This window comes from Salvelinus fontinalis, chromosome 13 (assembly GCF_029448725.1).
Source record: "Salvelinus fontinalis isolate EN_2023a chromosome 13, ASM2944872v1, whole genome shotgun sequence".
In the NCBI taxonomy this organism is placed as follows: domain Eukaryota; kingdom Metazoa; phylum Chordata; class Actinopteri; order Salmoniformes; family Salmonidae; genus Salvelinus; species Salvelinus fontinalis.
This window is the reverse complement of record NC_074677.1, coordinates 13,037,317-13,064,898: the sequence shown is the minus strand read 5'-3', so window position 1 is coordinate 13,064,898 and position 27,582 is coordinate 13,037,317. Positions and strand designations below refer to the sequence as shown.

Below are 27,582 nucleotides of genomic sequence, written 5' to 3'. Positions count from 1 at the left end.
ATCACATTGCTATAGTCTATTTTATCGGACAAACTTGAAAATGCCAGCCAAGATCGCTTGATAATGTAACTATAAACTAATGTTGCACCTGAAGTACCACTGTCACTCTCTTGGCCCTTACAATGAGCTAAAATACCCATGACTATCAGGGCTAATCTTCCTGGATTCATACTCAAACACAAAGTTATCTCAGTGTAATCCCAGTTTGCCGTCAGAAGCACCTGATCTGGGCTATTAGGAGACACTTCTTTGATCCCAGGTGTATCGGAGATTGAAACCAGAGGGTCTCTGATATGGGAAACCTTCTCTAACTGGACTTCACACAGGTTCTTGACAGAACCCTGTCTGTATGGTGTCATCATGTTGTCTCAGACGGCTCAGGGCTGGGAACAAAACCACTTGAGATATGCCTACTGGTTTATTGGCTGTTTTACACTACTGAGCCAAGCTGAACTGCGCTGGCCTGGTTACGTATCCACCATAGTGCTGGAAAGGGCAAAGTGAAAATAAAATACCTGAGTTAGGTTAGTTCTGTACGGTTCGAGTCAGCATGATAGTGTGAAAAGGGTAGGTTGTTAGTTCAGATGGGTCCAGGCCAGAGAATCAGTTTGCAGACAGACAGAGCTTAACCCAACCAGATAGCGAAACCGATAAGTCTGATCATTTAGGAAGCACTGTAAGAATCCGACACCTGCTCAGACACCTGTGTCCTTACGAAAGGGATGACAGATCTCTAACTTCATACCTGGAGAGCCACTGAGCGTGTAGGCTTTTGTTCCAGCCCAGCAGAAACAGACCAGGCCTTAATTCAACTAATTGTGGTTCAGAGTCAGACTGAAGACCATCATTAGTTGATTATTTGAAATTGAAAAAAAATATTGCACCAAATACTGCATCCAAAATGTGTAACTGCAATTACTGCATCCAAAATACCACAGTCGACTGCAGTTACTGCCCTTTTTACTGCACTTAAAAATATTTCATTTTTTATTGTAAGCTTTCACTAAAGCCTGTGTACCCAGTAGCACTCCATGACCATTGGAGTTGGAGAGAGTGTATGGACTTTTCTTTTGACTCAACAAATAGACTGTTGTGTAAACCTTATGCAGGCTAAGTGAACCACAAATGTTAGAGATCAGTGGTTTCTGTCAGACTAGTATTAAATCAAATGAGAGTTCAACAGGATAGGTTAAAGAACATTAGAGTAGAGTGAATCATTGTTACTTCTATTGAAAAGGTCATTATATATCTATGGTTACTTCATTGAGATGATGTCACAATGTGGAAGGATAATGGGGTCACTCTTTTAGCTCATGTGACACGCGTTCTCTTTCTTTTTCTCCCCCCCTCATGGGCCCTCTCTCTCTCCCTAAGCCGCAGTCTACCAGGCCTGTGCTGCGTGAGCCCCTGGTACTGCCTCCTCATCCACCAGGCTGCTCCTCATCCACCAGGCCTGGCCGGTGCCAGAGACGGAGAGAGACAGCACCTCCTCACAACACTACAGCCCAGAGGTGTCTGCCTGAGGTCCACACCAACTTGTGGCCAACTTGTGGCCTGTGGTCCACACCAACTACCCGTAGAGGAGTCATATTGGTGAGTCAATATTTCGTAAATATTCTCTGCTAACCTTAAGTCAATGTTTTGGTAAATGAACAAGATTTGACTTGTTAGCATGTATGCTAGCAGTAGACAAGTCAGTTGAAAGGGCATGTAACTAAAGCCATGTGCTTTATCTGTAAAGTCCTATAGTAGCCTCTATATGCTATACCAAGTGTTTCCAAGTCTGATTGGCATGGACATGTGGTGTACCCAAAAGGTTCTACTGTACTTTGTAACCATACCCCTGGGTGTAAGCCTCTCGCTCTCTCTGATCAGACAGTTGGGGCCATGGAGTCATCTGATGAAGAGGAGGGGCGCTCCTTCGTCCAGGTGGTCAGTGAGAAGTACAACCCAGAGAATTTCCCATACTGTCGTGGGAACGGCATGGGTGTCGTGGTACTGTCTAGTTCACAGGGGTCGCCCATCAAAGGTCAGAGATTAAGGTGTTATAGATCCGTAGATTATGCTGCCTTCAAATGCTCCTCGCAAGTAGGAAATATGAGGTTCCGACTGGACAACAACCACTTCCGAGTGGTAATGTTGGAGATAATTTTACACTAGTTGTGACGATTATAAAGCAAATACATTTTTGACATTGTCAAACTTATCAATGTAGATAATGTAGCTAGTTTGACCATATTGGCAACGTTAAACAAGTTAGCTAACTTTATCATTAGCAATGTTAGCTAACTCCTCTAGCTAGATAAAATCTCATTGTTTGAGGAATTATTCTGACTTCAAAACCACTTGAACACAGTCATGTCGGACTTATGACTTCATAACTGTGAAGTTTCCCAGTTCCGACAAGCATTTGAAGGCCGACTTAGTGCGCTGACTTTGAGTAATAACTCAGGGATATGGTGGCCTATGCATCTTTTCTCTGTAGCATTTGTTATGTTACCTGCTAAACTGAGTTGGTGGGTGCGATGTGATTTATAGTCTAATGAACTGAAAAAGTTGTTATTTCTCAAGGTAGAAGAGTCAAGGGCCACACTTTACAGCCTACTTTCTGTTTTACAAAAACACCTGAATGAAACATTAATAACTCCATGTAGGCTTACTTGCATGTGTTATACAGGGAAATCACACAAGTTATCATCTTCTAGTTACCCAGGAATACTGTAAACTCCATGTAGGCCTACTTACACTATATCCCTTATATAGGGTATCTACACATCATGAGTCATTCTCTAATGCCTTAGCGCCCCAAGGATACTGCCTATGTAGTGATGCCAAAATAAGTCATGACAATAAGTGATACCAGGTTGTTGTCCCCTGTAATGTGAATGTGATTCTTATTGATGGTACAGTTTGATTCAATAAAGAACAATTATTCACTAGAAAGATTGTTGTCTCGCTCCAGATCGTCTGAACCTGCCCAGTGTGCTGGTCCTGGACGGTTGTGGCATCAGTAAAGCTGGGGACAAGGCTGAGGTGGCCACCTTCTGTGCCCACGTGGTGGAGCTGGACCTGTCCCACAACCAGCTGCAGGACTGGGGGGAGGTGGGTACTGTAGTTCTTCTTATCCTCCTCACCCTTGCTACCATGTTATGCACCATCTATTTATTAGCAGCTAGTTATTAGCATGAAGGCTGGCAGGACACGGCCAATATTACACATTTTTCATTGTTTTCATAATTTTCAGAGATTGTTAACTTTTTTGATAAAAGTTTGCCTTATTTTCTACACATCTAAGGTGTTGTTTTATCTGGACAGTTTTTTAAAAGTCCAATAGTTGGTTATTTGTCATGTCCAGCATCTCTTGGCTAGAATTAAAGAAACATGTAGCAAATGGACAGTGTCCACTACCATACCACGCAAAACATAACGGCACCAAAAACAATTAGTGTCATTGAACAAACAAATCCAACAAACAAGACTTTCATCTGTCAATCAGTGCCAATGCCCACATAAAAAATAGTACAGTTTACTATAGTAGTACAGTTTACTATAGAATTATATAGTATTCTGTAGAATACTGTAGAATACTATACATCATGAGTCATGTATACTACCGAATACTTTATAATTCTATAGTAAAATGTAGTCATTAAAACTCGTTTTTCAACCGATCCACAAATTTCTTGTTAACAAACTATAGTTTTGGCAAGTCGGTTAGGACATCTACTTTGTGCATGACACAAGTACTTTTTCCAACAATTGTTAACAGACAGATTATTTCACTTATAATTCACTGTATAACAATTCCAGTGGGTCAGAAGTTTACATACACTAAGTTGACTGTGCCTTTAAACAGCTTGGAAAATTCCAGAAAATGGTGTCATGGCTTTAGAAGCTTCTGATAGGATAATTGACATAATTTGAGTAAATTGGAGGTGTACCTGTGGATGTATTTCAAGGCCTACCTTCAAACTCAGTGCCTCTTTGCTTGACATCATGGGGAAACCAAAAGAAATCAGCCAAGACCTCAGAAAAAAATTTGTAGACCTCCACAAGTCTGGTTCATCCTTGGGAGCAATTTCTAAACGCCTGAAGGTACCACGTTCATCTGTACAAACAATAGTACGCAAGTATTAACACCATGGGACCACGCAGCCGTCATAACGCTCAGGAAGGAGACTCGTTCTGTCTCCAAGAGATGAATGTACTTTGGTGCGAAAAGAGCAAATCAATCCCAGAACAACAGCAAAGGACCTTGTGAAGATGCTGGAGGAAACGGGTACAAAAGTATCTATATCCACAGGAAAACGAGTCCTATATCGACATAACCTGAAAGGCCGCTCAGCAAGGAAGAATCCACTGCTCCAAACCCTCCATAGAAAAGCCAGACTACGGTTTGCAACTGCACATGGGGACAAAGTTCGTACTTTTTGGAGAAATGTCCTCTGGTCTGATGAAACAAAAATAGAACTGTTTGGCCATAATGACCATTGTTATGTTTGGAGGAAAAAGGGGAGGCTTACAAGCCGAAGAACACCATCCCAACCATGAAGCACGGGGGTGACAGCATCATGTTGTGGGGGTGCTTTGCTGGAGGGACTGGTGCATTTCACAAAATAGATGGCATCATGAGAAAGAAAAATGATGTAACATCAAGACATCAGTCAGGAAGTTAAAGCTTGGTCGCAAATGGGTCTTCCAAATGGACAATGACCCCAAGCATACTTCCAAAGTTGTGGAAAAATGGCTTAAGGACAATAAAGTCAACGTATTAGAGTGGCCAAAGCCCTGACCTCAATCCTATAGAAATTGTGTGGGCAGAACTGAAAAAGCGTGTGCGAGCATGGAGGCCTACAAACCAGTTACACCATAGGAGGAATGGGCCAACATTCACCAAACTTATTGTGGAATGCTACCTAAAATGTTTGACCCAAGTTCAACAATTTAAAGGCAATGCTACCAAATACTAATTGAGTGTATGTAAACTTCTGACCCACTGGGAATGTGATGAAATAAATAAAAGCTGAAATAAATCATTCTCTCCTATTATTCTGATATTTCACATTCTTAAAATAAAGTGGTGATCCTAACTGACCTAAGACAGGGAATTTTTACTAGGATTAAATGTCAGGAATTGTGAAAAACTGAGTTTAAATGTATTTGGCTAAGGTGTATGTAAACTTCCGACTTCAACTGTACATGCCAAGTGTAGACTAATATATTGTGCTCCATACAAGTTATAGAAAAAGAGCAGTAGTGCTAAACCTAGCCGTTCAGACCCCAGTCCGACCTACTTTTTGCTCTTTTAGTATTTGTTCAGGAGGTTTCCTTGAAGAAAGACCCAAAAAGATAACAAAAAATAAAACAACTATAGTAAATACTACAGGAATTCAAAACCGGTCAAGGTGTGTAGAAATGTTCGATGTAAAGTATAAGGCTATATATTTAAAGGTGCACTCCACCATTTCAGTTTGTGACAAAACAAGCAATTATAGTGTAGAGAATCATTGTACCATCTAAACCGCTGTGAAATATATTTTCCATAACCAAAAATATTGTATTTTCAGCTATGGTGTACAAAAGTAAAAGACTATAATACTGAATGTAATAATGGGAAGCATATAACTAGCGCACGTAGAAAAAATCTACTGTTTCTTAGACTTGCGTTCCATGAGCATGACAGATCTATAACTCACATTTATATGTGGGTCACCCAAAAAGTTACATATTGCTGTTTCAAAGGTTTAATAGAGCGACATAGACAGGTATATGCAAATGAGAAAACAGATACCTTCCTCTAAGGCACATATGTCAGAGTCAAGGCCCGCGGGCCACATCCGGCCCGCGAGAAGGTTTTTTACGGCCCCTGGGATGATCTTGATTTATTATTAGAACCGGCCCGCAGACCGCAGCAAGCCGGCAGCCCGCAGATCTTTTACACGCACCAATACTACATTTCCCACAATGCAACGGTGACGCAGCGAGCAGTAGGCTGCTTCATTTCAATATTTATTGGCACAGCAGTCGTCAGCATCACAGTAAAATTAACTTTCAGATACCCATCAAAAATGGCAAAACGGAAGGTGGACACTGAGAACCGGGGGTTTCAAACAAGGTGGGAGTCGGAGTATATGTTCACGGAGGTAGCTGGAAAACCTGTGTGTCTTCTGTGTGGAGAAAGTGTGGCGGTACTGAAAGAGTATAATCTGAGACGACATTATGAAACGAAACACGCGGACAAAAACAAGAATATGGACATGGAACAAAGGCTACAAAAGGCAGAGGAATTAAAACGAGGCCTCAAATCTCGACAGGCTCTGTTCAAAAAAGCCAAATCACAAGGCCAGGCTGCTGTCAAGGCCAGTTTTATTTTGGCAGAAGAGATCGCTAAATCAGCCCGGCCATTTACGGAGGGGGATTTCATCAAAAACTGCATGATTTAAAGTTTGTGACGAAGTTTGCCCAGAAAAAAGGCAACTCTTTTTAAATGTGAGTCTGAGCAGAAACACCATTGCCGAGAGAGTAGACCAGTTGTCCATCAATCTAAAAGAGCAGCTTGTGAAAAAGGGAAAAGATTTCATTGCATATTCCTTGGCTGTGGATGAGAGCACCGACATTTCTGACATTGCCCAGTTGTCAATTTTCATCCGCGGAGTGGACTCCAGCCTAAGCTTGACAGAGGAGTTTTTGGCTTTACGTCCTATGCATGGCACAACTACGGGGCATGATTTGTATGAAGAGGTGTCAAGATGTGTAAATGAGATGGAGCTGCCTTGGGAAAAACTCGTGGGTTTGACAACCGACGGAGCACCTGCGATGTGTGGACACAGGAGCGGACTGGTGGCGAAGATACGGGAAAAGATGCAAGAGGAAAACGCGACAGGTGAGCTGACAGCTTATCATTGTATCATACACCAGGAAGCGTTGTGCGGTAAAGCCTTGAAAATGGAGCATGTAATGAGCATCATCACGCGCACAGTTAACTTTATCAGAGCCAAAGGTTTGAATCACCGCCAGTTCAAGGCATTTCTGACGGAGTTAGAAACGGAGCATGGTGATTTGCCTTATCACACAGAGGTGCGATGGCTAAGCCAGGGAAAGGTGCTTCAAAGATGTTTCGAGCTTCGTGAGGAGATTTGTCTGTTCTTGGACAGCAAAGGGAAAGACACAACACAACTCCGAGACGAAATGTTTCTGTGTGAAATGGCTTTTCTGTGTGACATTACGAGTCATCTGAATGCAATGAACTTGCAGCTGCAGGGTCGGGATCATGTCATCTCTGATATGTACAGTACAGTGAAGGCATTTAAAACCAAACTGACTCTGTGGGAGACGCAGATGCGGAAAGAAAATTTGAGCCACTTTCCCAGCTGCCAGACCATGAAAGAGAAGCTCTCTACCAGTGCGTTCCCGAGCGCACAGTTGGCTGATAAAATAGGTATGCTTGCCGCTGACTTTCGACGCCGATTTGCTGACTTTGAAGCACAAAAAAGCAGGTTGGAACTGCTCGGTAACCCATTTGCTGTTGACGTGGAAAGCTCACCACCAAACCTCCAAATGGAGTTGATTGACCTCCAATGCAATGATGCACTGAGGGCAAAATATGCGGCAGTGGGTGCTGCGGAGTTCGCCCGTTTCCTCCCCGACACAATGCCCCAGCTGCGCATCCAGGCTGCTCAAACGTTGTCTATGTTTGGCAGCACATACCTGTGTGAACAACTGTTTTCTTTGATGAACCTGAACAAAACATCACACAGAAGTCGACTTACTGCTGAACACCTCCACTCAATTCTGAGGATTTCCTCAGCTCAGAGCCTTACCCCGAACATTGATGAACTTGTGGAAAAGATGGGACACCACCAAGTATCACCCTCAACCTCAAACAAGTGAACATTACTGTGCAATCACATATTTAGAGTTTTTACTCAGTTCAAGTTTAAAAGTTAAAGTTTAATATTTGTTTTCACTGCATGTTACTTCTCCTTAAACAAAGTGTTGTTTTTGATTAATAGATTTTTGCACTTTATTTTATTGTATTTCAATCCAATTATATTTTAAAAATATTTCAGTTGAGTGGATGATAGAAAATTGCTATTATTGTTTTTTTCTTTGAAGTAAATTTAGCCCACTTTTGCTAAAATAGAAAATATAGGCTACTGATGGTGCCTTGAATACCGGTTTCTTTCATTTAATGTTCATGTTATGGGGATTTTTATATAAAGGAAATTTGTCTTTTGTGTCTGTTGAAAATTAAAGATAACTGACAGAGCCATAAGAAAATATTGCTTTATTTATCTGATCATATTGGAATATATTTGTTAGGTTTTCAGTAGGTTCAATTAGGTTCACTAGACTATATGCGTCATTTAAAATTTTTTCAATGAACATTCGAACAGTCCGGCCCTCGGCTTGTAGCTAAATTTTTTATTTGGCCCTCCGTCCATTTGACTTTGACACCCCTGCTCTAAGGGGTTCGCAGGGCAGACCTATACGCTCTTGTATTATCTTTTTGCGCTTTCAGCCTTCCATGCCTGGGGCCAAAACATTAAATCAAGGCTGAGACCTAGGGTTTGAATAGACTATACATTTCAAATTTCTTAATTGCTTAAGGACACCATGACCTAGTTTATGGTTCAAGGGCCCAGGCCTTCCAATCGGGAATAATCATCAGAATATCGTTCTTAACACAGTACACTACAGTGTATACTACAGTATACAGCTTCTACCCCAGAGCCATAATACTGCTGAACAGTTAATCAAATGGCCACCTGGACTATTTGCATTGACCCCTTTTTTTCTGGCTCTATGCACACTCACTGGACTCTACCCTCACATTCACACATGCTACTTTGACACTCCAGCACACACTACATACGTTCTCACACACACACACAAGTGCATATTGATGCCACAGACACACTTTCACATTCCACATATGTTGCTGCTATTCTACATATTTATTATCTATCCTGATTGCCTAGTCACTTTTACCCCTACACACATGCAATGTTCCCTCAAAGCTGCACGCGCACCTTTGACCAGAACTGGCCGCGCACCTCCTCCAGGACTGCCGTGCAGAAGAAATGCCATGCAGCACAGAGACGCACGAGATTGAACTCCACTGAGTTCGCCCCATTAGTTTGCACTATATTATCAATGTTTTTTCTGTGGTCGAATCAATGTTATATCAGCCCCTTTTAAATTACATTTACATTACATTTTAGTCATTTAGCAGACGCTCTTATCCAGAGCGACTTACAGTAGAGTGCACACATTTTATTACATTTTTACATACTGAGACAAGGATATCCTTACCTGCCAAACCCTCCCTAACCCGGACGACGCTATGCCAATTGTGCGTCGCCCCACGGACCTCCCGGTTGCGGCCGGCTGCGACAGAGCCTGGGCGCGAACCCAGCCCAGCCTGGGCGCGAACCCAGAGACTCTGGTGGCGCAGCTAGCACTGCGATGCAGTGCCCTAGACCACTGCACACCGGGTGCCCAGGAGGCACCCGGGAGGGTGAATGAAACAAACCAAAACCAATGTTATTTTGTGTTACTATTTAATTCTTTGTTTTTTTGCTCATCCTTCTTTTTTAACTGCGTTATAGCGAAAGTCTACACCTGTTGTATTTGGTGCATGTGACAAATACAGTGTGATTTGTGTATAATATCTCCAATCTGTCTTTTAGGTTGTCAGTACAGTCAGTTATTAAGTGTTATGGCTCCAATCTGTCTTTTGGGTTGCCAGATCTGCACGATTGTGTCTAACATCCCCAACCTGGACTTCCTTAACCTGAGTATGAACCCTCTGAGTGGGATTGAACTGGAGCCAGGCCTGGCTGAGGTGTTCTCCCGAGTCCGCCGCCTGGTCCTCATCAACACGCGTGTCACCTGGGACACGGTACACACACTCACACGCCAGACCCCTGAGTAAGTCATGACAGATAGTGGACTGTGAATCACAAACCAGACACATGGCACACGTGAATACAATTTGGTGCCTTTTAAGAAGTGTAACTTGGTCCAAAATATATTTTTAATTTCACCTAATTTTAACATTGTCATAAAGAGGACATGTTCAACTTCATAAACACGGTTTCCAATCTCAAGAGGTACAAAAAAAGCACTAGTACGTGCCTGTTAAGAGCCAAATAAAGTACCAGGGTTGACCTCACCTGTTTTTACACTATGATTTGATATTACATGTTCAATGTTTGTTTTGAAAAAAATATATTTAAAAGGTATAGTTATACAGTATTAAAATGAGAGATCAGTTCACGTAACAGGGATGACCATAAAACGAGGAACAAATGAATCACTAATCGCATTAAATAAATAATCATTTTCAGAAATTACTTTGTCAAAGCAACACAATAACTATGGCTTTACAATGATGGTAAAAACCCGGATACATTTTGGGATTAAGTGGGTTGAAACTTCCTAGAAGTGGTACAGGGTTGACATATCAAAATGCAGAACTTTATATAAAAAAAATTATATCTGTTTATTGAATTCTCTGTGTGGTCTATATTAAAGGGCACTTCATTTAACATAACAGGTTTTTAAAATTCAATATTGGTGTACAAGTTTTACTTAAAATATCAAAGGATGCAAAAGGCACTCTTTGTCGAACGACCTAGCTACCTCTGATTCTCATACTATCTCCCCCTGCAGATTGGAGGAGCTCTTCCTTTGTCTGAATGATTATGACCAGGTTGCTGAGTCCCCGGTCCCCTGCCCCTCCCTGCGCCTGCTCCAGATCACAGACAACCAGCTACAGGAGTGGAGTGAGGTCCGTAAGTTTGGGCCGATGTACCCGTGCCTGGACACCCTGGTGTTGTCCAACAACCGACTCAGCTCTGTGGAGGAGGACACACCTCAGGACACACTGCAGCGCCTGTTTCCTAACCTGCGCAGCATCAACCTCAACAACTCAGGTTTGCGAAGGGAGTCTCATACACATGCAAACACACACACACACAGGTGCGCACACACACAAAGCAGGAGCATACCTAAGTGATAATGCTCGAGAAGCCGGTGTTTGGAGGATATATTGGCATGGGTGTTGTTAGGCTGGAAAACCGGGCCAATATATCCTCCAAACACCGGCTTCGAGGGCATTATCACTTTTTTACAATGGGTTACCAACATATTCAAATAAAGATTTAAAATATGTCCATATTTTAAAATATATTTGATTAATTTATTCATAGTATTTCATCCTTCCACAAGATATAGTCCCAACACAAATCTAGGGTTGCTACCCAAGCCGGCTGGTCTAACATTCTATTGGTTCGGTTGCCAGAGATGCGACCCAGTCGTTAATTTTAAATGTTCTATTGCCATACTGGCTGCCAACGTTCTTATCCCTTGCTTGCTAGTCAGCCAACTATGGCTAACTTACAGTCACGTCAAACAGTGCAGCCAGAATAACAGCAAAGTAGCTGCATTTGCGTTGGTTTAAGCTGTTTTCTTGTGACATTTATTTGGATACATCCGTAACAATGAGATAAAGATGCGCGATTTCGCCTGGCGTAAAAAATGTGCTCTCTCGTCCGGACACTTATTCAGAGGAGTTAGCCAACAACACAACCACTTAAACTGAAGATTGAAAGACAGCAAACTAGCTGCACTTTTTTGTTTTACCTCTTTTCTATTGATAGTTCTTTGTACAGTCATGGTCAAACGTTTTAAGAATGACACAAATATTAATTTACACAAAGTTTGCTGCTTCAGTGTCTTTAGATATTTTTTTCAGATGTTACTATTGAATACTGAAGTATAATTACAAGCATTTCATAAGTGTCAAAGGCTTTTATTGACAATTACATTGATGTTGATGCAAAGAGTCAATATTTGCAGTGTTGACCCTTCTTTTTCAAGACCTCTGCAATCTGCCCTGGCATGCTGTCAATTAACTTCTGGGCCACACCCTGACTGATGGCAGCCCATTCTTGCATAATCAATGCTTGTAGTTTGTAAGAATTTGTAGGTTTTTGTTTGTCTAACCGCCTCTTGAGGATTGACCACCGTTCTCAATGGGATTACGGTCTGGGGAGTTTCCTGGCTATGGACCCAAAATATCGATGTTTTGTTCCCCGAGCCACTTAGTTATCACTTTTGCCTTATGGCAAGGTGCTCCATCATGCTGGAAAGGCATTGTTCATCACCAAACTGTTCCTGGATGGTTGGGAGAAGTTGCTCTCGGAGGATGTGTTGGTACCATTCTTTATTCATGGCTGTGTTCTTAGGCAAAACTGTGAGTCAGCCCACTCCCTTGGCTGAGAAGCAACCCCACACATGAATGGTCTCAGGATGCTTTACCGTTGGCATGACACAGGACTGATGGTAGCGCTCACCTTGTCTTCTCCGGACAAGCTTTTTTCCGGATGCCCCAAACAACAATTAGAAAGGGGATTCATCAGAGAAAATGACTTTACCCCAGTCCTCAGCAGTCCAATCCCTGTACCTTTTGCAGAATATCAGTCTGTCCCTGATGTTTTTCCTGGAGAGAAGTGCCTTCTTTGCTGCCCTTCTTGACACCAGGCCATCCTCCAAACGTCTTCGCCTCACTCTGCGTGCAGATGCACTCACACCTGCCTGCTGCCATTCCTGAGCAAGCTCTGTACTGGTGGTGCCCCAATCCCGCAGCTGAATCAACTTTAGGAGACAGTCCTGGCGCTTGCTGGACTTTCTTGGGCGCCCAGAAGCCTTCTTCACAACAATTGAACCGCTCTCCTTGAAGTTCTTGATGATCCGATAAATGGTTGATTTAGGTGCAGTCTTACTGGCAGCAATATCCTTTCCTGTGAAGCCCTTTTTGTGCAAAGCAATGATGACGGCACGTGTTTCCTTGCAGGTAACCATGGTTGACAGAAGAAGAACAATGATTCCAAGCACCACCCTCCTTTTGAAGCTTCCAGTCTGTTATTCGAACTCAATCAGCATAACAGAGTGATCTCCAGCCTTGTCCTCGTCAACACTCACACCTGTGTTAACGAGAGAATCACTGACATGATGTCAGTTGGTCCTTTTGTGGCAGGGCTCAAATGCAGTGGAAATGTTTTTTGGGAGATTCAGTTAATTTGCATGGCAAAGAGAGACTTTGCAATTAATTGCAATTCATCTGATCACTCTTCATAACATTCTGGAGTATATGCAAATTGCCATCATACAAACTGAGGCAGCAGACTTTGTGACAAATATGAATTTTCATTCTCAACTTTTGGCTACGACTGTATATATCCATAAAAATGATGCTGATTCATGAGTTCGACTGGCTGAGAAAAGTTGCCTGCCTGTGTCGCGTCCCAACTCCCGAAATGTTCATTACTATGGAGGGACATCTGGAGATTGAATTTGAATATTTGAACAATGTTGCAAATGTCGGAGAGACAGACGGCAAGGTTTATACAAATCTCCGCTGTTGAAAACAACAAAATGTGAGATAATGTCTAGATACTTTTTTATAGTGGTGATTAGACAGCCTGGCTGGGCTGATGAGACAGTGGATTGCTCAGTCAGATGGAACAGAGAAAATAGGCATTTTAACATCATAAATTTAGCTGGTGTTAACTTGTGGAATAGACACCTTCTGGAATGCGGTTTCAATCTACATTCAGGATTAGACCCACCTGTTGTATAAACACAAATATCCCTCTTTCCTCTACCTAATAACTGTCCATCCACTATTCCTGGTTTCCTTCCCTTTTCTCCTGTTCTTACTCCTCTGCTTCCGTACCTTTCTCATGCAGGACAGGGAACCCTACTGAGAAGAGCTCAAGTTCTGTTACATTCCAATGTATTTTAACACTACGTTTGGCATTTTAAAGGCATTTTACCCCCTTATATAGGCTAAATAAATTAAACTAATATACACACTCATTCAATCACTTAAAGAGCCCTCTGATCTGTCTGATGTGAAAATAGATTAGGACTATGTATTGCATTGTACTACTTCTGTACGCCATACTCAATACTGTATCCTGGTCTTCCATAGAGAATGAGTGCTGATCATTTCCATATCCGTGGGTGTGTGCATGCATGCGTGTGTTTGCACATGTGTGTCCTAAAGGGCTTAACCGATGGGAGGACATAGAGAGGCTGAATTTCTTCCCTAAGCTGGAGGAGGCGAGGCTGATGGGGATTCCCTTACTGCAGCCTTACACCAACAAAGAGAGACGCAGCCTCACTGTGGCACAGTGAGTACACACACACACACACACACACACACACACACACACACACACACACACACACACACACACACACACACACACACACACACACACACACACACACACACACACACACACACACATTTACATTTTAGTCTTATCCAGAGTGATTGAGTCAGTGCTTCATCTTAAGGTAGCTAGGAAAGACAACCACATATCACAGTCACAATAGCAAGTAAAACAATTCTTCAATAAATCAGCTATCGGCAAAGTCACTACTGGTGAGAAAAGGCAAGTACAGGTGTTAGTGCAAGAAAAGTACAAGTACAATGGTAGGGTGTTAATAATTTATTTGTTTGAGTTGGGGGGGGGGGGGTATTCAACCTTTTGAAGAGGTTCACACAAACACAATTGAATACACACCTGTTTGATTTGTGTAAATGTGTCACACACACACTCATAATCTTTGTCCTTTTGCAGGTTGCCATCTGTGACTGTGTTGAATGGGAGTGTGGTGACGGAAGGAGAGAGGGAAGACGCTGAGAGGTTCTTCATCAGACATTACCTGGACTGTTCTGAAGAGACGCTGCCTCAGAGGTACTGTTGACACACATACACACTCCAGTCTGTTGAGGTAGAGCTACTGTATGTCAGAGGAACTGTAAACACACGCACACATTTTTCTTCTGATAAGAACAACCTCCATCTGGTTCATAATAGCACTAGCATTCCTCTGAGACAACAACCTCAACAGCGGACAGGAATCACTTTGAGTCAGAGGTAGGCGGTATCTGAGAGGTACTCTCTGCTTATGTTAACACTCCCCTCAGTGTTCTAACACACCTGACATCCCGTAACATATTGTCATCTCAGGACTTCCCAATGATGGGAATTTTATTTGGGGGGGGGGGGGGGCATGCATAAAAATGAATCGGCCCACGCTTTTTGCCAGCCACATTCCACTTAACCTTAGGAGAATGCGAGGGAAGGGTTTTCGGGGGGGAAAGCGCGCTCCCTGACTGGGGGAAAGTAACCTTTGCGAGACAATGGCACCAGTCACTGCCTACTCAATGACTTCTTTGTGCCTCTGAATACTCAGATCGGAAAACCGATACACAAGGTGGCAGGTAGATTATTTTTTTGACCTCCTCCTCCTTCACTCGTTCATTCGCTCTCTCTTTTCTTTTCCCTTAAGGGAGAGATTGAGAGCTTGAATCATTTCCCTGTGTAACCATACCTGTTGTAGCTCGGCTCTGTGTGAATATTGTCCTCCTAATTATGTGGGGAAAGTGCCTTTTTTGGTGGGGGAGTGCTTGGGTTTTCTTTTTCTCTGCAGGTGTGTTTCTGCCAGTGGACCAATGACTCCAAACCAACACAGCGTCCCCACAGTGTCTCAGATTAATCAGGGTACTGCAATGGAAGTGTTTCAAAGCCGCAAACCGTTTTCTTGGTTTTCTTTTGCTCCCTTTTCCTCTGTTTAATTATATTTCTCTCTCTCCTTGCTTTTAAACAGCATTTACTTGCTTTTGGGTCTTACATGCTGACCAAACCGGACGCACGCACGTTGATTTTGTTCACCCACACCAGAAGCGATCACGACACGCAAGTTGAAATATCAGAACAAAATATCAAAACTCTGAACCAATTATATTAATTTGGGGACAGGTCAAAAAGCATTAAACATTTATGGCAATTTAGCTAGCTTGCTTGGTGTTGCTAGCTAATTTGTCATGGTATATAAAAATTGGGTTGTTTTATTTTACCTGAAATGCACAAGGTCCTCTATTCCCGACAATTAATCCACAGATAAAATGGTAAACCTAATTCATCTCTCGTCATCTGTCATCTCCTTTTAAGGCTTATTTTTCTTCTTTGTACTTTATATGGCGGTTGGCAACCAACTTTACAGCATTACTACAACCTACCGGAGTGTGGACCTAAGTTCATCTTTCATTCACCCACGTGGGTATATGCTCCTAAAACCAATGAGGAGATGGCATGTGGGTATATGCTCATAAAAAACAATGAGGAGATGGGAGAGGCGTGTTGAGCGTCACAAATAGAACCAATTTGTATTTTAGCGCCTGGCCACGCTGACGCCCGCAATCAGCGTGGTTAGCCTGTTTCTTTGAGCGGGGGGATGTGTGTGTGTGTGTGTAGGGGGGGTGTATGGTTTTGAGCTGACCAAGGCTGCTGCGTGTGCACGAGTGTGTGTTGGATGTGGACAGGACTTAGGCGGCCGGGCTATCCCCTTTCGGGTCCAGAGTAACCCATGCCTGCCCCCGGCTCCCCTCAGAGATCAGAGCCTGGGGAGCGGGTCACAGCCTTCCAGGTGAACACTGGTGAACACGGCAGCCTGCACAGATTTGACAGACAGCTGCCTTTGAATAACCGTAGCCTTGGCTTAGTCTCTCAGTCTTAGTCATAGCTATAGATATACAGATCACCTAAAAATAATATATTATTATACTAATACAATTGCTCAGAGAAAGAGATTCTGTTTGCAATACTGTAGCACCCTCTCCTTGCGAGGATAACGACACAGCCTTTTTCTACAATGTTTTATGAGATTGGAGAACACGTTGGGAAGGTTCTTAGACCATTCCTCCAAACAGAATATTTCCAGATCCTTGATAGCCTTCGTCTGCTCTTAAAGACAGCCCTCTTCAATTCAAACCACAGGTTTTCAATGGGGTTCAAGACCGGAGACTTAGATGGCCATTGCAAAATTGGGTTTTGTGGTCAATTAACCACTTTTTTGTGGATTTTGTCTTGCTGCAAGACAAACGTGTGGCCAAGTGTAAGTCTCATGGCAGAGGCAACCAGGTTTTTGGCTAAAATGTTCTAGTACTTAGTAAAGTTCATGATGGCGTTGACCTTAAGGGCCCCAGGGCCAGTGGAAGTAAAACAAAAATGTATAAAAATCCCCATAACATCAAAGATCCACCACCATATTTTACAGTAGGTACGAGCTACTTTTCTGCATATGCTTCTGTTTTTCAACACCAAAACCACTGCTGTTGTGCGTGGCCAAAGATAAATATTTTCATGTCAACTGATCATAGAGTTTGGAGTTTGATAAACGGAATTGGCACTTGGATTTGAACCAGTGCTATGGTCAGGTGACATGAAAATAGAGCTCTTTGGTGGTCGTAAGCGGCTTTCTGAAACAGCTTGGGAAGATTGAAACGATGCGAGGCTGGAGAGTGGAGAGACTGGGGAGGCTTGGGGTAAGGAGAGGGAGGGGTTTACAAGAGGGGTGTGGTGTGGAGAGAGGAGTGCACTTGAGGTAAGGAGAGAAAGAAGGGGCTACAGAGGGGTCTGGGTAAAGAAGGGGGGGTTATATAGAGGAAGGGGCATGTGATATGTAGAAATGGGGCTGGGGTCATTATTAAGAGACAGAGGAAGGGGCTTGTGATATGTAGAGATGGGGCATGGGGTCATTATTAAGAGACAGAGGAAGGGGCTTGTGATATGTAGAGATGGGGCTTGGGGTCATTAAGAGACAGAGGAAGGGGATTGAGGGCATACCGGGGGAAGTGAGGAAATGCAACGTAACACAAACCTTTTAGCATGTCATCTCTCAACCAGGCAGCTGAGGAGGATTAAAGAACAGGGAGTGAGAGAGGCATGAAATGCCAGACGATAAGTCCCTAAGAGATCTAGGGTAGATACAAGGTAAGGTATTAGCCCCAATACTTTTGTCCGTGTATAGAAACACGGGTATTAAATGAATGCCACAGCTTTTTTCAGGCACCACACTAAGCTAGGACCATTAAAAATGGCATTTAGCGTTACCATACCTCCATTATCTCTCGCAATGTTATTTACAGAGGTGTACGAGTGGTTAGTTACCACATTAAATGAGACCTTTAAGTGAGAGTAGAAATGGGCTTCTCACAGAATGGCACTTTGTGCACTGACTGGGGCCTTGGAGTAGAATTCCCATGGCGGTGGCACACACACGCACTGAAACCCTGGCCAGGCGGGGTTTTGAGGGTGGGAAGGGGAAATTGCTTTGATTGGCCCAGATGGTATAGTAGCTTTGAAAAGAGAAAGGCTTTTTCTCTGGGATTTTATTTAATCGTTCCTTATCTCTACCTCAGTGTTCCCTTGAGGAGGGGAGGGGAGGGGGGGGCTTTCTCACGGCTGAGAGAGGGGTAGAGGGTTCACTGTGTTTTCCGAACGAGCACACCACTCTTAGCGAGCACACACTCATTCACTAACACATTTGTCCCAACTTACCCCCACAGTGTTAGATAAAGCATTTTTCTTAGATGGTGATTAGACTATTAAAAACTGCAAACCTTTTCACTGTTTTTGTTGGTGTTATCTTGCAGATATATTCATTGTGTATTAAACTCAAAAATAATATGCTTGTTTGAGAGAAGACAGTTTGTCTCAGAGTACATCACAACGTCTGCAAAACATGTGGGATTAAAATGGTCTGTTTCCCATAATGAAGAGTGCTTTCAGAAAGTATTCATACCCCTTGACTTATTCCACATTTTGTTACAGCCACAAATTCAGAATTGATTTAAATAAATAAAAATTCTTCACCCTTCTATACACAATTACCCCATAATGCAAAGTGAAAATTTGTTAGTATGAACTTTTGCAAATGTATTGATAATTAAATACGGAAATATATAATTTACATAAGTATTCACAACCCTGAGCGAATACATGTTAGAATCACCATTGGCAGCAATTACAGCTCTGTCTTTCTGGGTAAGTCTCTAAGAGCTTTGCACACCTGGATTGTACAATATTTGAAAATGTATTATTTAAAAAATTCTTCAAGCTCTGTGAAGTAGGTTGTTGATCATTGCTAGACAGACATTTTCAAGTCTTGCCATACATTTTCAAGCCGATTTAAGTCAAAACTGTAGCTAGGCACCTCAGGAACATTCAGTGTCGTAAGCAACTCCAGTGTATATTTGGCCTTGTGTTTTAGGTTATTGTCCTGATGAAAAGCTGATGTCTCCCAGTGTTTGTTAGAAAGCAGACTTTTCCTCTAGGATTTTGCATGTGCTTGACTCTATTCGGTTTCTTTTATCTTAATAAACTCCCTAGTCTTTGGTGATGACAAGCATACCCATAACATGATGCAGCCACCACCCTGCTTGAAAATATGAAGTGATACTCAGTGATGTGTTGTTGGATTTGCCCCAAACATAAAGCTTTGTATTCAGGACCTAAAGCTAATTTCGTTGCCACATTTTTAAAAAGTTTTACTTTAATGCCTTATTGCAAACAGAATGCATGTTTTGGAATATTTTTATTCTATACAGGCTTCCTTCTTTTCACTCTCATTTAGGTTAGTACTGTGGAGTAACTACAATGTTGTTGATCCATCCTCGGTTATCGCTTATCACAGTCATTAAAGGACGCCTGTATCTTTGTAGTGACTGGGTGTATTGATACACCATCCAAAGTGTAATTAATAACTTCACCGTGCTCAAAGAGATATTCTATGTCTGCTTTTTTTTAACCCATCTACCAATAGGTGCCCTTCTTTGCGAGGCAATGGAAACCCTCACTGTTCTTTGTGATTGAATCTGTGTTTGAAATTAACTACTCGACTCGGGGACCTTACAGACATGTCTATGTGTGGGGTACAGAGATGAGATTGAATTGAATTTATTTTGGCTAACAGACATGCAACAAAATGTACAATGTGGACCCAGAGGATATCACTTAAAATTATTAATTAAAACGCTTGTTTCCAACGTGGTCCTCGATTGGCAAATACAATAACACAAAAAAGAATAAAAGGCTAGACAAAATTACAAACGACCATAAATACATTCATTTATATTGACATCCTAAAAAGTGGCACTATTCACTGCACTTTTCCCTAGCCTTAAAAATCAACCATATTCATTTCACATTTCAACCTTAAAAAACAATCTTCATTGCACATCATACCTATCATTCAAATAAATACACCTGACCAGCAGTAGGGGGCACAAGGGGCAGTGGAGTGGTTTCTCTTACTTACACCTTGCCCAAACCGGCTGCGCGCGTGCGCCACCGTGCATGAATTAATCCCCCCCCCCCACACCAAACGCAGGATCACGACACGCAGGTTAAAATATCAAAACAAACTCTGAACCAATGACATTAATTTGGGGACAGGTCGAAAAGCATTAAACATGTATGGTAATTTAGCTAGTTAGCTTGCACTTGCTAGCTAACGTTAATTTGTCCTATTTAGCTAGCTTGCTGTTGCTAGCTAATTTGTCCTGGGATATAAACATTTTCTTTTACCTGAAATGCACAAGGATCTCTACTCCGACAATTAATCCACACATAAAACGGCCAACCGAATCGTTTCTAGTCATCTCTCCTCCTTCCAGGCTTTTTCATCGTTTAAATTATATGGGGATCGCATCTAAACTTTCATTGTATTACCACGACTACCTACAAAACAGTTTGTCTTTCTATCACCCACGTGGGTATAACCAATGAGGAGATGGCACGTGGGTACCTGCTTCTATAAACCAATGAGGAGATGGGACGTGGGTACCTGCTTCTATAAACCAATGAGGAGATGGCACGTGGGTACATGCTTCTATAAACCAATGAGGAGATGGGAGAGGCAGGACTTGCAGCACGATCTGCGTCAGAAATAGGAATGAGTTCTATTTTTGCTCTTGGCATCGCAGACGCTCGTTGGCGCGCGCAATAATTGAATAACATGGATTTCTAAATGTATTTTGCGACGCTCGCGCACGCGACGTGTACAGTCTGGTCAGCATGTTAGACAACCTTGTCCAAATGAAAAACCTTTGCCTGCTTTTTAAAGCTTATACTTTTTCTTTGCTTGATCTCCAAGGGAAGGCTATTCCATAGACAAATGCCTGTATGGAAAAACGTATGTATGCTCCTCACAGTACTGTTTACTCTTGCGATTTTAAAAGACATAACACCAGCTCTGGTATTGTGACTGTGTTGGTTAAAGACCCATATCAATGTGGTTTTTCATATAGCCTGAAGCACGATAATTTAAGATGTCAAACATATGATTAAATTTAAGTTGGTCCACTCTGCACTTCAAAGGTAACAAGCCCACCTCTCAGAACTCCTGTACCCCTATATGGGTCCTAGAGGGGACATTAAGCATATAACTGATAACATTATTTTGCATGACCAGCATTCTCTTTTTCAACTTTGTTCATAGCCCACTATACCAAGCAGAGCAGGCATAATCAAAATTAATCAAGGTTGAGACCAGCAAATTCCCAAGTACTTCTACAAAACGTTCCTTTAAGTATTGTTTCATAGACTGTACCTTCATGTAGTTATTACCTGGCCCAAGCAGCATTTTGGATTGCTTACAGGTACAGTAGGTTACCATATGATCACTAAAACCAATATTTAAAAGTCCTGACTGACATATGTTCTCTTGGTCTGATACAATAATCAAGTCCAAAGTTGATTTACTGTCAATACACACCCGGTTTGGCTCAACAATCAGTTGTTTCAGTCCAAATAACTGATGAAAGTTATACAGGGCATTTACTAGTGTACTGTTCTTAGGTGATAACTGCACATTTGTATTGAAATCGCCAAGCAGAATACATTCCTTATCAGCAAATACAGTGTGATCACATCAATTCCATTCAAGTAAATCATAGACATTATTCTGCTTAGGAGGCCAATAGCAGACACCAACAGTGACAGGACGACATTTAGGAAGAAGTATATCTACCCATGCAACTTCAAGACCTATTTTCAGTTATAAACAAGGGTTAAAAAACACTTAATACCTAGTAAAAACACACCGCCACCGTTTCGGTGAATGCTATAACCCGTTAGCTCAACCTCATTGTCCTCAATTGACCATTCAAGACATGTCTCAGTCACAGCATCTATTGCAGCCCAGGTGTTAGAAGCCAGGAGTTTTAATTCCTCTCATTTCGGTTGCAGGCTCCATGTGTTCACATGGATACAGTGAAGTCCTCTCCGATTGAAACAGTCAAACATGTCATTTTCTGTCCCCACAACTGACAAGTCGACTATCTCATCTAGATTGCACTCATCATCCCTGCTTGTGTCCAGCAACCCAATGTTTGGCACCGCATTTAAGCAGCATACATTGCAAACAAGCTAAATGTTACTTTGAGACTTTACAGGTTCATTATATGACAAGGGTTGGATATCTCCACACTTTATGTGAACAAACAAATCACAAATGTCACAGGCCACCGCTTTTGAGTTCTTCGGTCTTACCACAGTTTGGGCATAGTTTCTTTAGCTTGTTTGGACCAGGACAGCGGTGTATATTGCCACAGAGTAGCAGACTGAAAGTAGCAAGCAGCTAGAGATGGTCATTAAAAAATCATCTTAAACACTTATTGCAACAGAGTGAGTCAATGCAATGCAACTTATTATGTGACTTGTTAAGCACATTTTTACTCTTGAACTTATTTAGGCTTGCCATAACAAAGGGGTTGAATACTTATTGACTGAAGACATTTCAGCTTTTCGTTTTTAATTAATTTATACAAATTTCTAAAAACATAATTCCACTTTGACATTGAGGTATTATGTGTAGGCCAGTGACACAATCTCAATTTAATCAATTTTAAATTCAGGCTGTAACACAACGAAATGGGGAGAAGGTCCAGGGGTGTGAATATGTTCTGAAGGCATTTGGAAAGTATTCACACCCCTGGACCTTCTCCATATTTTGTTGTTACAACCTGAATTTAAAATTGATTAAATTGTCTTTTTTCCCCTCATCAATCTACAAACAATACCCCATAAGGACAAAGCAAAAACAGATTTTTTGAAATGTTTGCAAATCTATTAAAAATAATAAACGGATATCACATTTACATAAGTATTCAGATCCTTTACTCAGTACTTTGATGAAGCACCTTTGGCAGCGATTACAGCCTCAAGTCCTCTTGGGTATGACACTACAAGCTTGGCACACCTGTACTTGGGGAGTTTCTTCCAATCTTCTCTGCAGATCCTTTCAAGCTTTGTCAGCACAGCTATTTTCATGTCTCTCCAGAGATGTTCGATCTGGTTCAAGTCCGGGCTCTGGCTGGGCCACTCAAGGACATTCAGAGACTTGTCCCGAAGCCACTCTTGCATTGTCTTGGCTGTGTGCTTAGGGTCGTTGTCCTTTTGACAGGCGAACCTTCGCCCCAGTCTGAGGTCCTGAGTCCTGAGTCTCTGGAGCAGGTTTTCATCAAGTATCTCTCTATACTTTGCTCGGTTCATCTTTGCCTTAGTCCTGACTAGTCTCCCAGTCCCTGCCGCTAAAAAACATCCCAGCAGCATGATGCTGCCACCACCGTGCTTCACTGTAAGGATGGTGCCAGGTTTCCACCAGATGTGATGCTTGAGATGTGATGCTTGGCATTCACGCCAAAGAGTTCAATCTTGGTTTCATCAGACCAGGGAATCTTGTTTCTCATGGTCTGAGAGTCTTTAGGTGCCTGTTGGTGAACTTCAAGCGGGCCGTCATGTGCCTTTTACTGAGGAGTGGCTTCCGTCTGGCCACTGTACCATAATGGCCTGATTGGTGTGCAGAGATGGGAGAACCTTTGGGAAGGAAACCATCTCCACAGAGGAAATCTAGAATCTGTCAGAGTGACCATCGGGTTCTTGGTCATCTCCCTGACCAAGGCCCTTTTCCCCGATTGCTCAGTTTCACTGGGCGGCCAGCTCGGGACCTTTTTATATAGACAGGTGTGTATCTTTCCAAATCATGTCCAATCAATTGAATTTACCACAGGTGGACTCCGATGAAGTTGTAGAAACATCTCAAGGATGATTAATGGAAACAAGATGAACCTGAGCTCAATTTCGAGTCTCATAGCAAAGGGTCTGAATACTTATGTAAATAAGGTATTTCTGTTTTATTTTTTTTATTCATGTACAAACATTTCAAAAAAATCTATTTTTCACTTTGTCATTATGGAGTATTGCATGTAGATTGCTGAGGATTCTTTTATTTATTTTATCCATTTTAGTATAAAGTTGTAACGTACCAAAATGTGGAAAAAGTCAAGGGGTCTGAATACTTTCCGAAGGCACTGTATATACAAGAGTGCCGGTCAAATTACCAATCACTACTATTCTCGAACGAATGACCAATCCCAACCTCCCATCCATCCTGTCCTATCTCAAAAGGTACCACGTCCTGGTGTCCAAGTACGGGCAGCTTGCCCCGTTGGCAGAGGTGGACCTGCGTCCGCCCTGCACAGCCACCCTGGAGGTGCGCTGGGGCGAGCGGACGGAGGAGCTGAGCCTGCGGCTGGAGCAGACGGTTGGGGAGCTCAAGAAGGAGCTCAGGGCGCTGGTGGGGCTGCCAGCCAACGGCATGCGACTGTACTACATTGCCCGCGAGCTGGGCTCTGCACTGGGACCTGAGGAGATGAAGTACGGCAGCCGGGCACTCCACTCGTACATGATCCAAGACGGGGATGAGATCCTGGTGGTGCCCAAAACCAAGAGCCGCACCATCTCATCCACCTCCTCAGACTCCTAAGAAGTGGCGTGTGTGGAGAACTCAGAACTTAATTACAGACTGACCAGCTTCTGGCCACCAACTTTCTATGCAGTCTCTTTTTTTTTAAATGGGTTTATTCTGTTTCCTAAATTACATTGATTGTAAAGATGTTTATTAGCAAAGCCTCTTACTGTATACACACACGACTCACACATGTATGCTACACGCACACTATCACACTGAGGGGTCAAGTTATGGCTAGGTGCGAAGCACCGCTATTATCACCACTGTGATTTTCCATTGCGTTTGGTCTGTCAAAAGAGAGCACAGAAGAGTGTTTTATCAGAAATATTTATGGTTTTTAAGTTAATGTTAACACAATAGCATAGTCCCCCTCTCTCCCACTCAGTTTTGAACCACGTGCTTCAGATGTCCTGAGATAACCTCTGAGTCAGAATTGGAGGGTGGTGCACTGAGAGACTTGCTCCATTGAGCTTTGAGGATAATAGAGCTTGTGACACACAGAGACCACACGGAACATCACTGACCTCAACTCACACAGGTGACCTGGTAGGAGGAGGGGAGGTGCACTGCGCTCAGGTTGCTTCAGGTCGTCTTGCTGTCTGTTTCCTCATGAATGGAGCAGCTCTCTACCCCCTTGCTGAGGGGAGTGGGGATGGGATGTGAGGGGGAGTGGGTGTTGGAAGGAGAACCCCAGGCCAACCTCACTGGGTAACCACACACCGGCCACTGTGTCACGGTCACTTCCTCTGTGCTTGGATTTCAATTGGTTCGCCCAACAGGCTGTGGCCTTCCTCACCTCTCTCTATCGCTCCCTCTCTCGTCCTCTCGCCCCGTCTCACACCTGCACTGGAACCAGTGTCCATTGTTTTAGTCGACCCTGGGTCAATGATGCACCCCCAGAATTTGTGCTCTCCGATTGGTGCATTTTGTCCAATAGGTGTCTTCTGATTCAGAGACCTTCTCCAATTGGCGGATTGATGTGAGAAATGGCCAATGGGAAATCACATCTTGTTGTTGCCCAGTCCTATGGTTCATTTCACTCAACCTCTCCCTGATGCAAATGCTATCTACTCTTATAGATTGGAGAAATCAGTAAACCAAGGTGAACCACATACTGGGTTTATTTACCAATTACTCTACCAATTACATTTCCCTTTTTATTCTAAATTCCTCTGTTTTTACATTACATATTATGTGGAAAAACTTAAGAAAATAACGTTTGCAAAAGCTGAATAAACGTGACTATCTGTCACAGCTAGGCTTTGTTTAAATAACTGGATGACTTTTGTCCTTTGGGAATTATTTTAGGTGAATCTCAGGTGCTTCTTGATCATTTAATATGTTGTGTTTGCATGATCGGTAATGGTAAAGTGTGTAATACTGTATGTGGGCTGGGATCATGGATTTTTTTTAGTGGGCCATTTAATATTTGGGATTGCATGGACTTTTAACAAATTAGTGGGACCTACGCTAAAAGTGTATACTATAGTACATATATGTTTATCTGATGTTACATGAAGTTATTGGAGGATGATCAGATCGATAAGTATTGTTTAGTGATTAAGATTGTTTCTGAAAGCATCAATGCCTCCAGTAAAAAAAAAAAATGTTATTTTGTCTTTGGCTAAAATGAAATTAAATGCACACAAATAGATCATTTATGTACCAATGTTTTCCTGCAGACTGTTAAATCTGACTATTCGTAGCACTGTAATTCACTTCTGTCTACAACCTTTTACCATCGCCTTGATATCTGGAAATAAATGTTTTAGATACTTTGGTTTTATGAGGACGTTTTGCTTTATTATGGTGATGTTTTATGGTTTTCTCTTATTTTGGCAATGCTTTATTTTACAGCGCTAATTCACATCCTATTTACCTAGAACTTCTTGTATTACGTGATAACAATGGATATTTTCTGCTACTTACTGTATGTACTTCAAGGAATTCAATATAGTTGGTAACTTCCACCAAATGGTAGAAGTGTTCTTTGTATCAATGAATGCCAAAGAAACCAGGAGGAAATTGTTATATAATTAGGTTTGTTTTATATTATTTACAAGTAAATATTGTACTAAGGAAAAAAGTATTGTGTGTTTCTTTGACTTTTTAAATGAACTGTATGCTAACATAAAGAGGCTAAGGACCATATCGTCACATGGTTGTTTTTAATGTTTATTTTTTATTTCACCTTTATTTAAACAGGTAGGCCAGTTGAGAACCAGTTCTCATTTACAGCTGCGACCTGGCCAAGATAAAGCAAAGCAGTGCGACCAAAAACAACAACACAGAGTTACACATGGGATAAACAAACTACAGTCAATAACACAATAGAAAATCTGTATACAGTGTGTGCAAATCAAGTAAGGAGGTAAGGCAATAAAGGCCATAGTGGCAAAGTAATTACAAGTTAACAATTAACACTGGAGTGATAGATGTGCAGATGAGGATGTGCAAGTAGAAATACTGGTGTGCAAAAGAGCAGAAAAACAAATATGGGGTGGGCTATTTGCAGATGGCCTGTGTATAGCTGCAGCGATCGGAAAGCTGCTCTGACAGCTGATGCTTAAAGTTAGTGAGGGAGATATGTCTCCAACTTCAGTGATTTTTGCAATTCGTTCCAGTCATTGGCAGCAGAGAACTGGAAGGAAAGGCGGCCAAAGGTGCTGTTTGCTTTGGGGATGACCAGTGAAATATACCTGCGGGAGCGTGTGCTATGGGTGGGTGTTGCTATGGTGACCAGTGAGCTGAGATAAGGCAGAGCTTTACCTAGCAAAGACCTATAGATGACCTGGAGCCAGTGGGTTTGGTGACGAATATGTAGCGAGGACCAGCCAAAGAGAGCGTACAGGTTGCAGTGGTGGGTAGTATATGGGGCTTTGGTGACAAAACGGATGGCACTGT

At 42.3% G+C, this 27,582-nt stretch overlaps 1 protein-coding gene and 1 pseudogene across 3 annotated transcripts; both read left to right on the top strand.

Annotated features, from left to right (window-relative positions):
• Positions 1-1,374: 1,374 nt before the first annotated feature.
• tbcelb (tubulin folding cofactor E-like b) lies at positions 1,375-26,835 on the top strand. Of its 3 annotated transcripts, XM_055941756.1 has the most exons (9): positions 1,509-1,593; positions 1,876-2,029; positions 2,963-3,102; positions 9,752-9,933; positions 10,678-10,940; positions 14,078-14,204; positions 14,661-14,777; positions 15,517-15,587; positions 24,336-24,548. In XM_055941756.1, exons 2-9 carry the CDS (start codon positions 1,888-1,890, stop codon positions 24,449-24,451), a joined length of 1,158 nt encoding a protein of 385 aa, XP_055797731.1. In that variant the 5' UTR covers positions 1,509-1,593; positions 1,876-1,887; the 3' UTR covers positions 24,452-24,548. The 3 variants fall into 3 exon arrangements, with proteins under 3 accessions (XP_055797732.1, XP_055797730.1, XP_055797731.1); XM_055941757.1 differs by lacking the exon at positions 15,517-15,587 and having other exon boundaries at positions 1,375-1,593; positions 24,336-26,835; XM_055941755.1 differs by lacking the exon at positions 15,517-15,587 and having other exon boundaries at positions 1,504-1,593; positions 1,880-2,029; positions 24,336-26,835.
• LOC129868110 (general transcription factor II-I repeat domain-containing protein 2-like) lies at positions 3,109-7,890 on the top strand (annotated as a pseudogene).
• Positions 26,836-27,582: the final 747 nt, after the last annotated feature.

Excerpts from the sequence above, each read along its gene's own strand:
- tbcelb (XM_055941757.1), top strand. The coding sequence starts at position 1,888 with ATGGAGTCATCTGATGAAGAGGAGGGGCGCTCCTTCGTCCAGGTGGTC. Across the intron at positions 9,934-10,677 it reads CTCACACGCCAGACCCCTGA|ATTGGAGGAGCTCTTCCTTT; the intron begins GTAAGTCATGAC and ends CTCCCCCTGCAG. Across the intron at positions 14,778-24,335 it reads GAAGAGACGCTGCCTCAGAG|GTACCACGTCCTGGTGTCCA; the intron begins GTACTGTTGACA and ends CTATCTCAAAAG.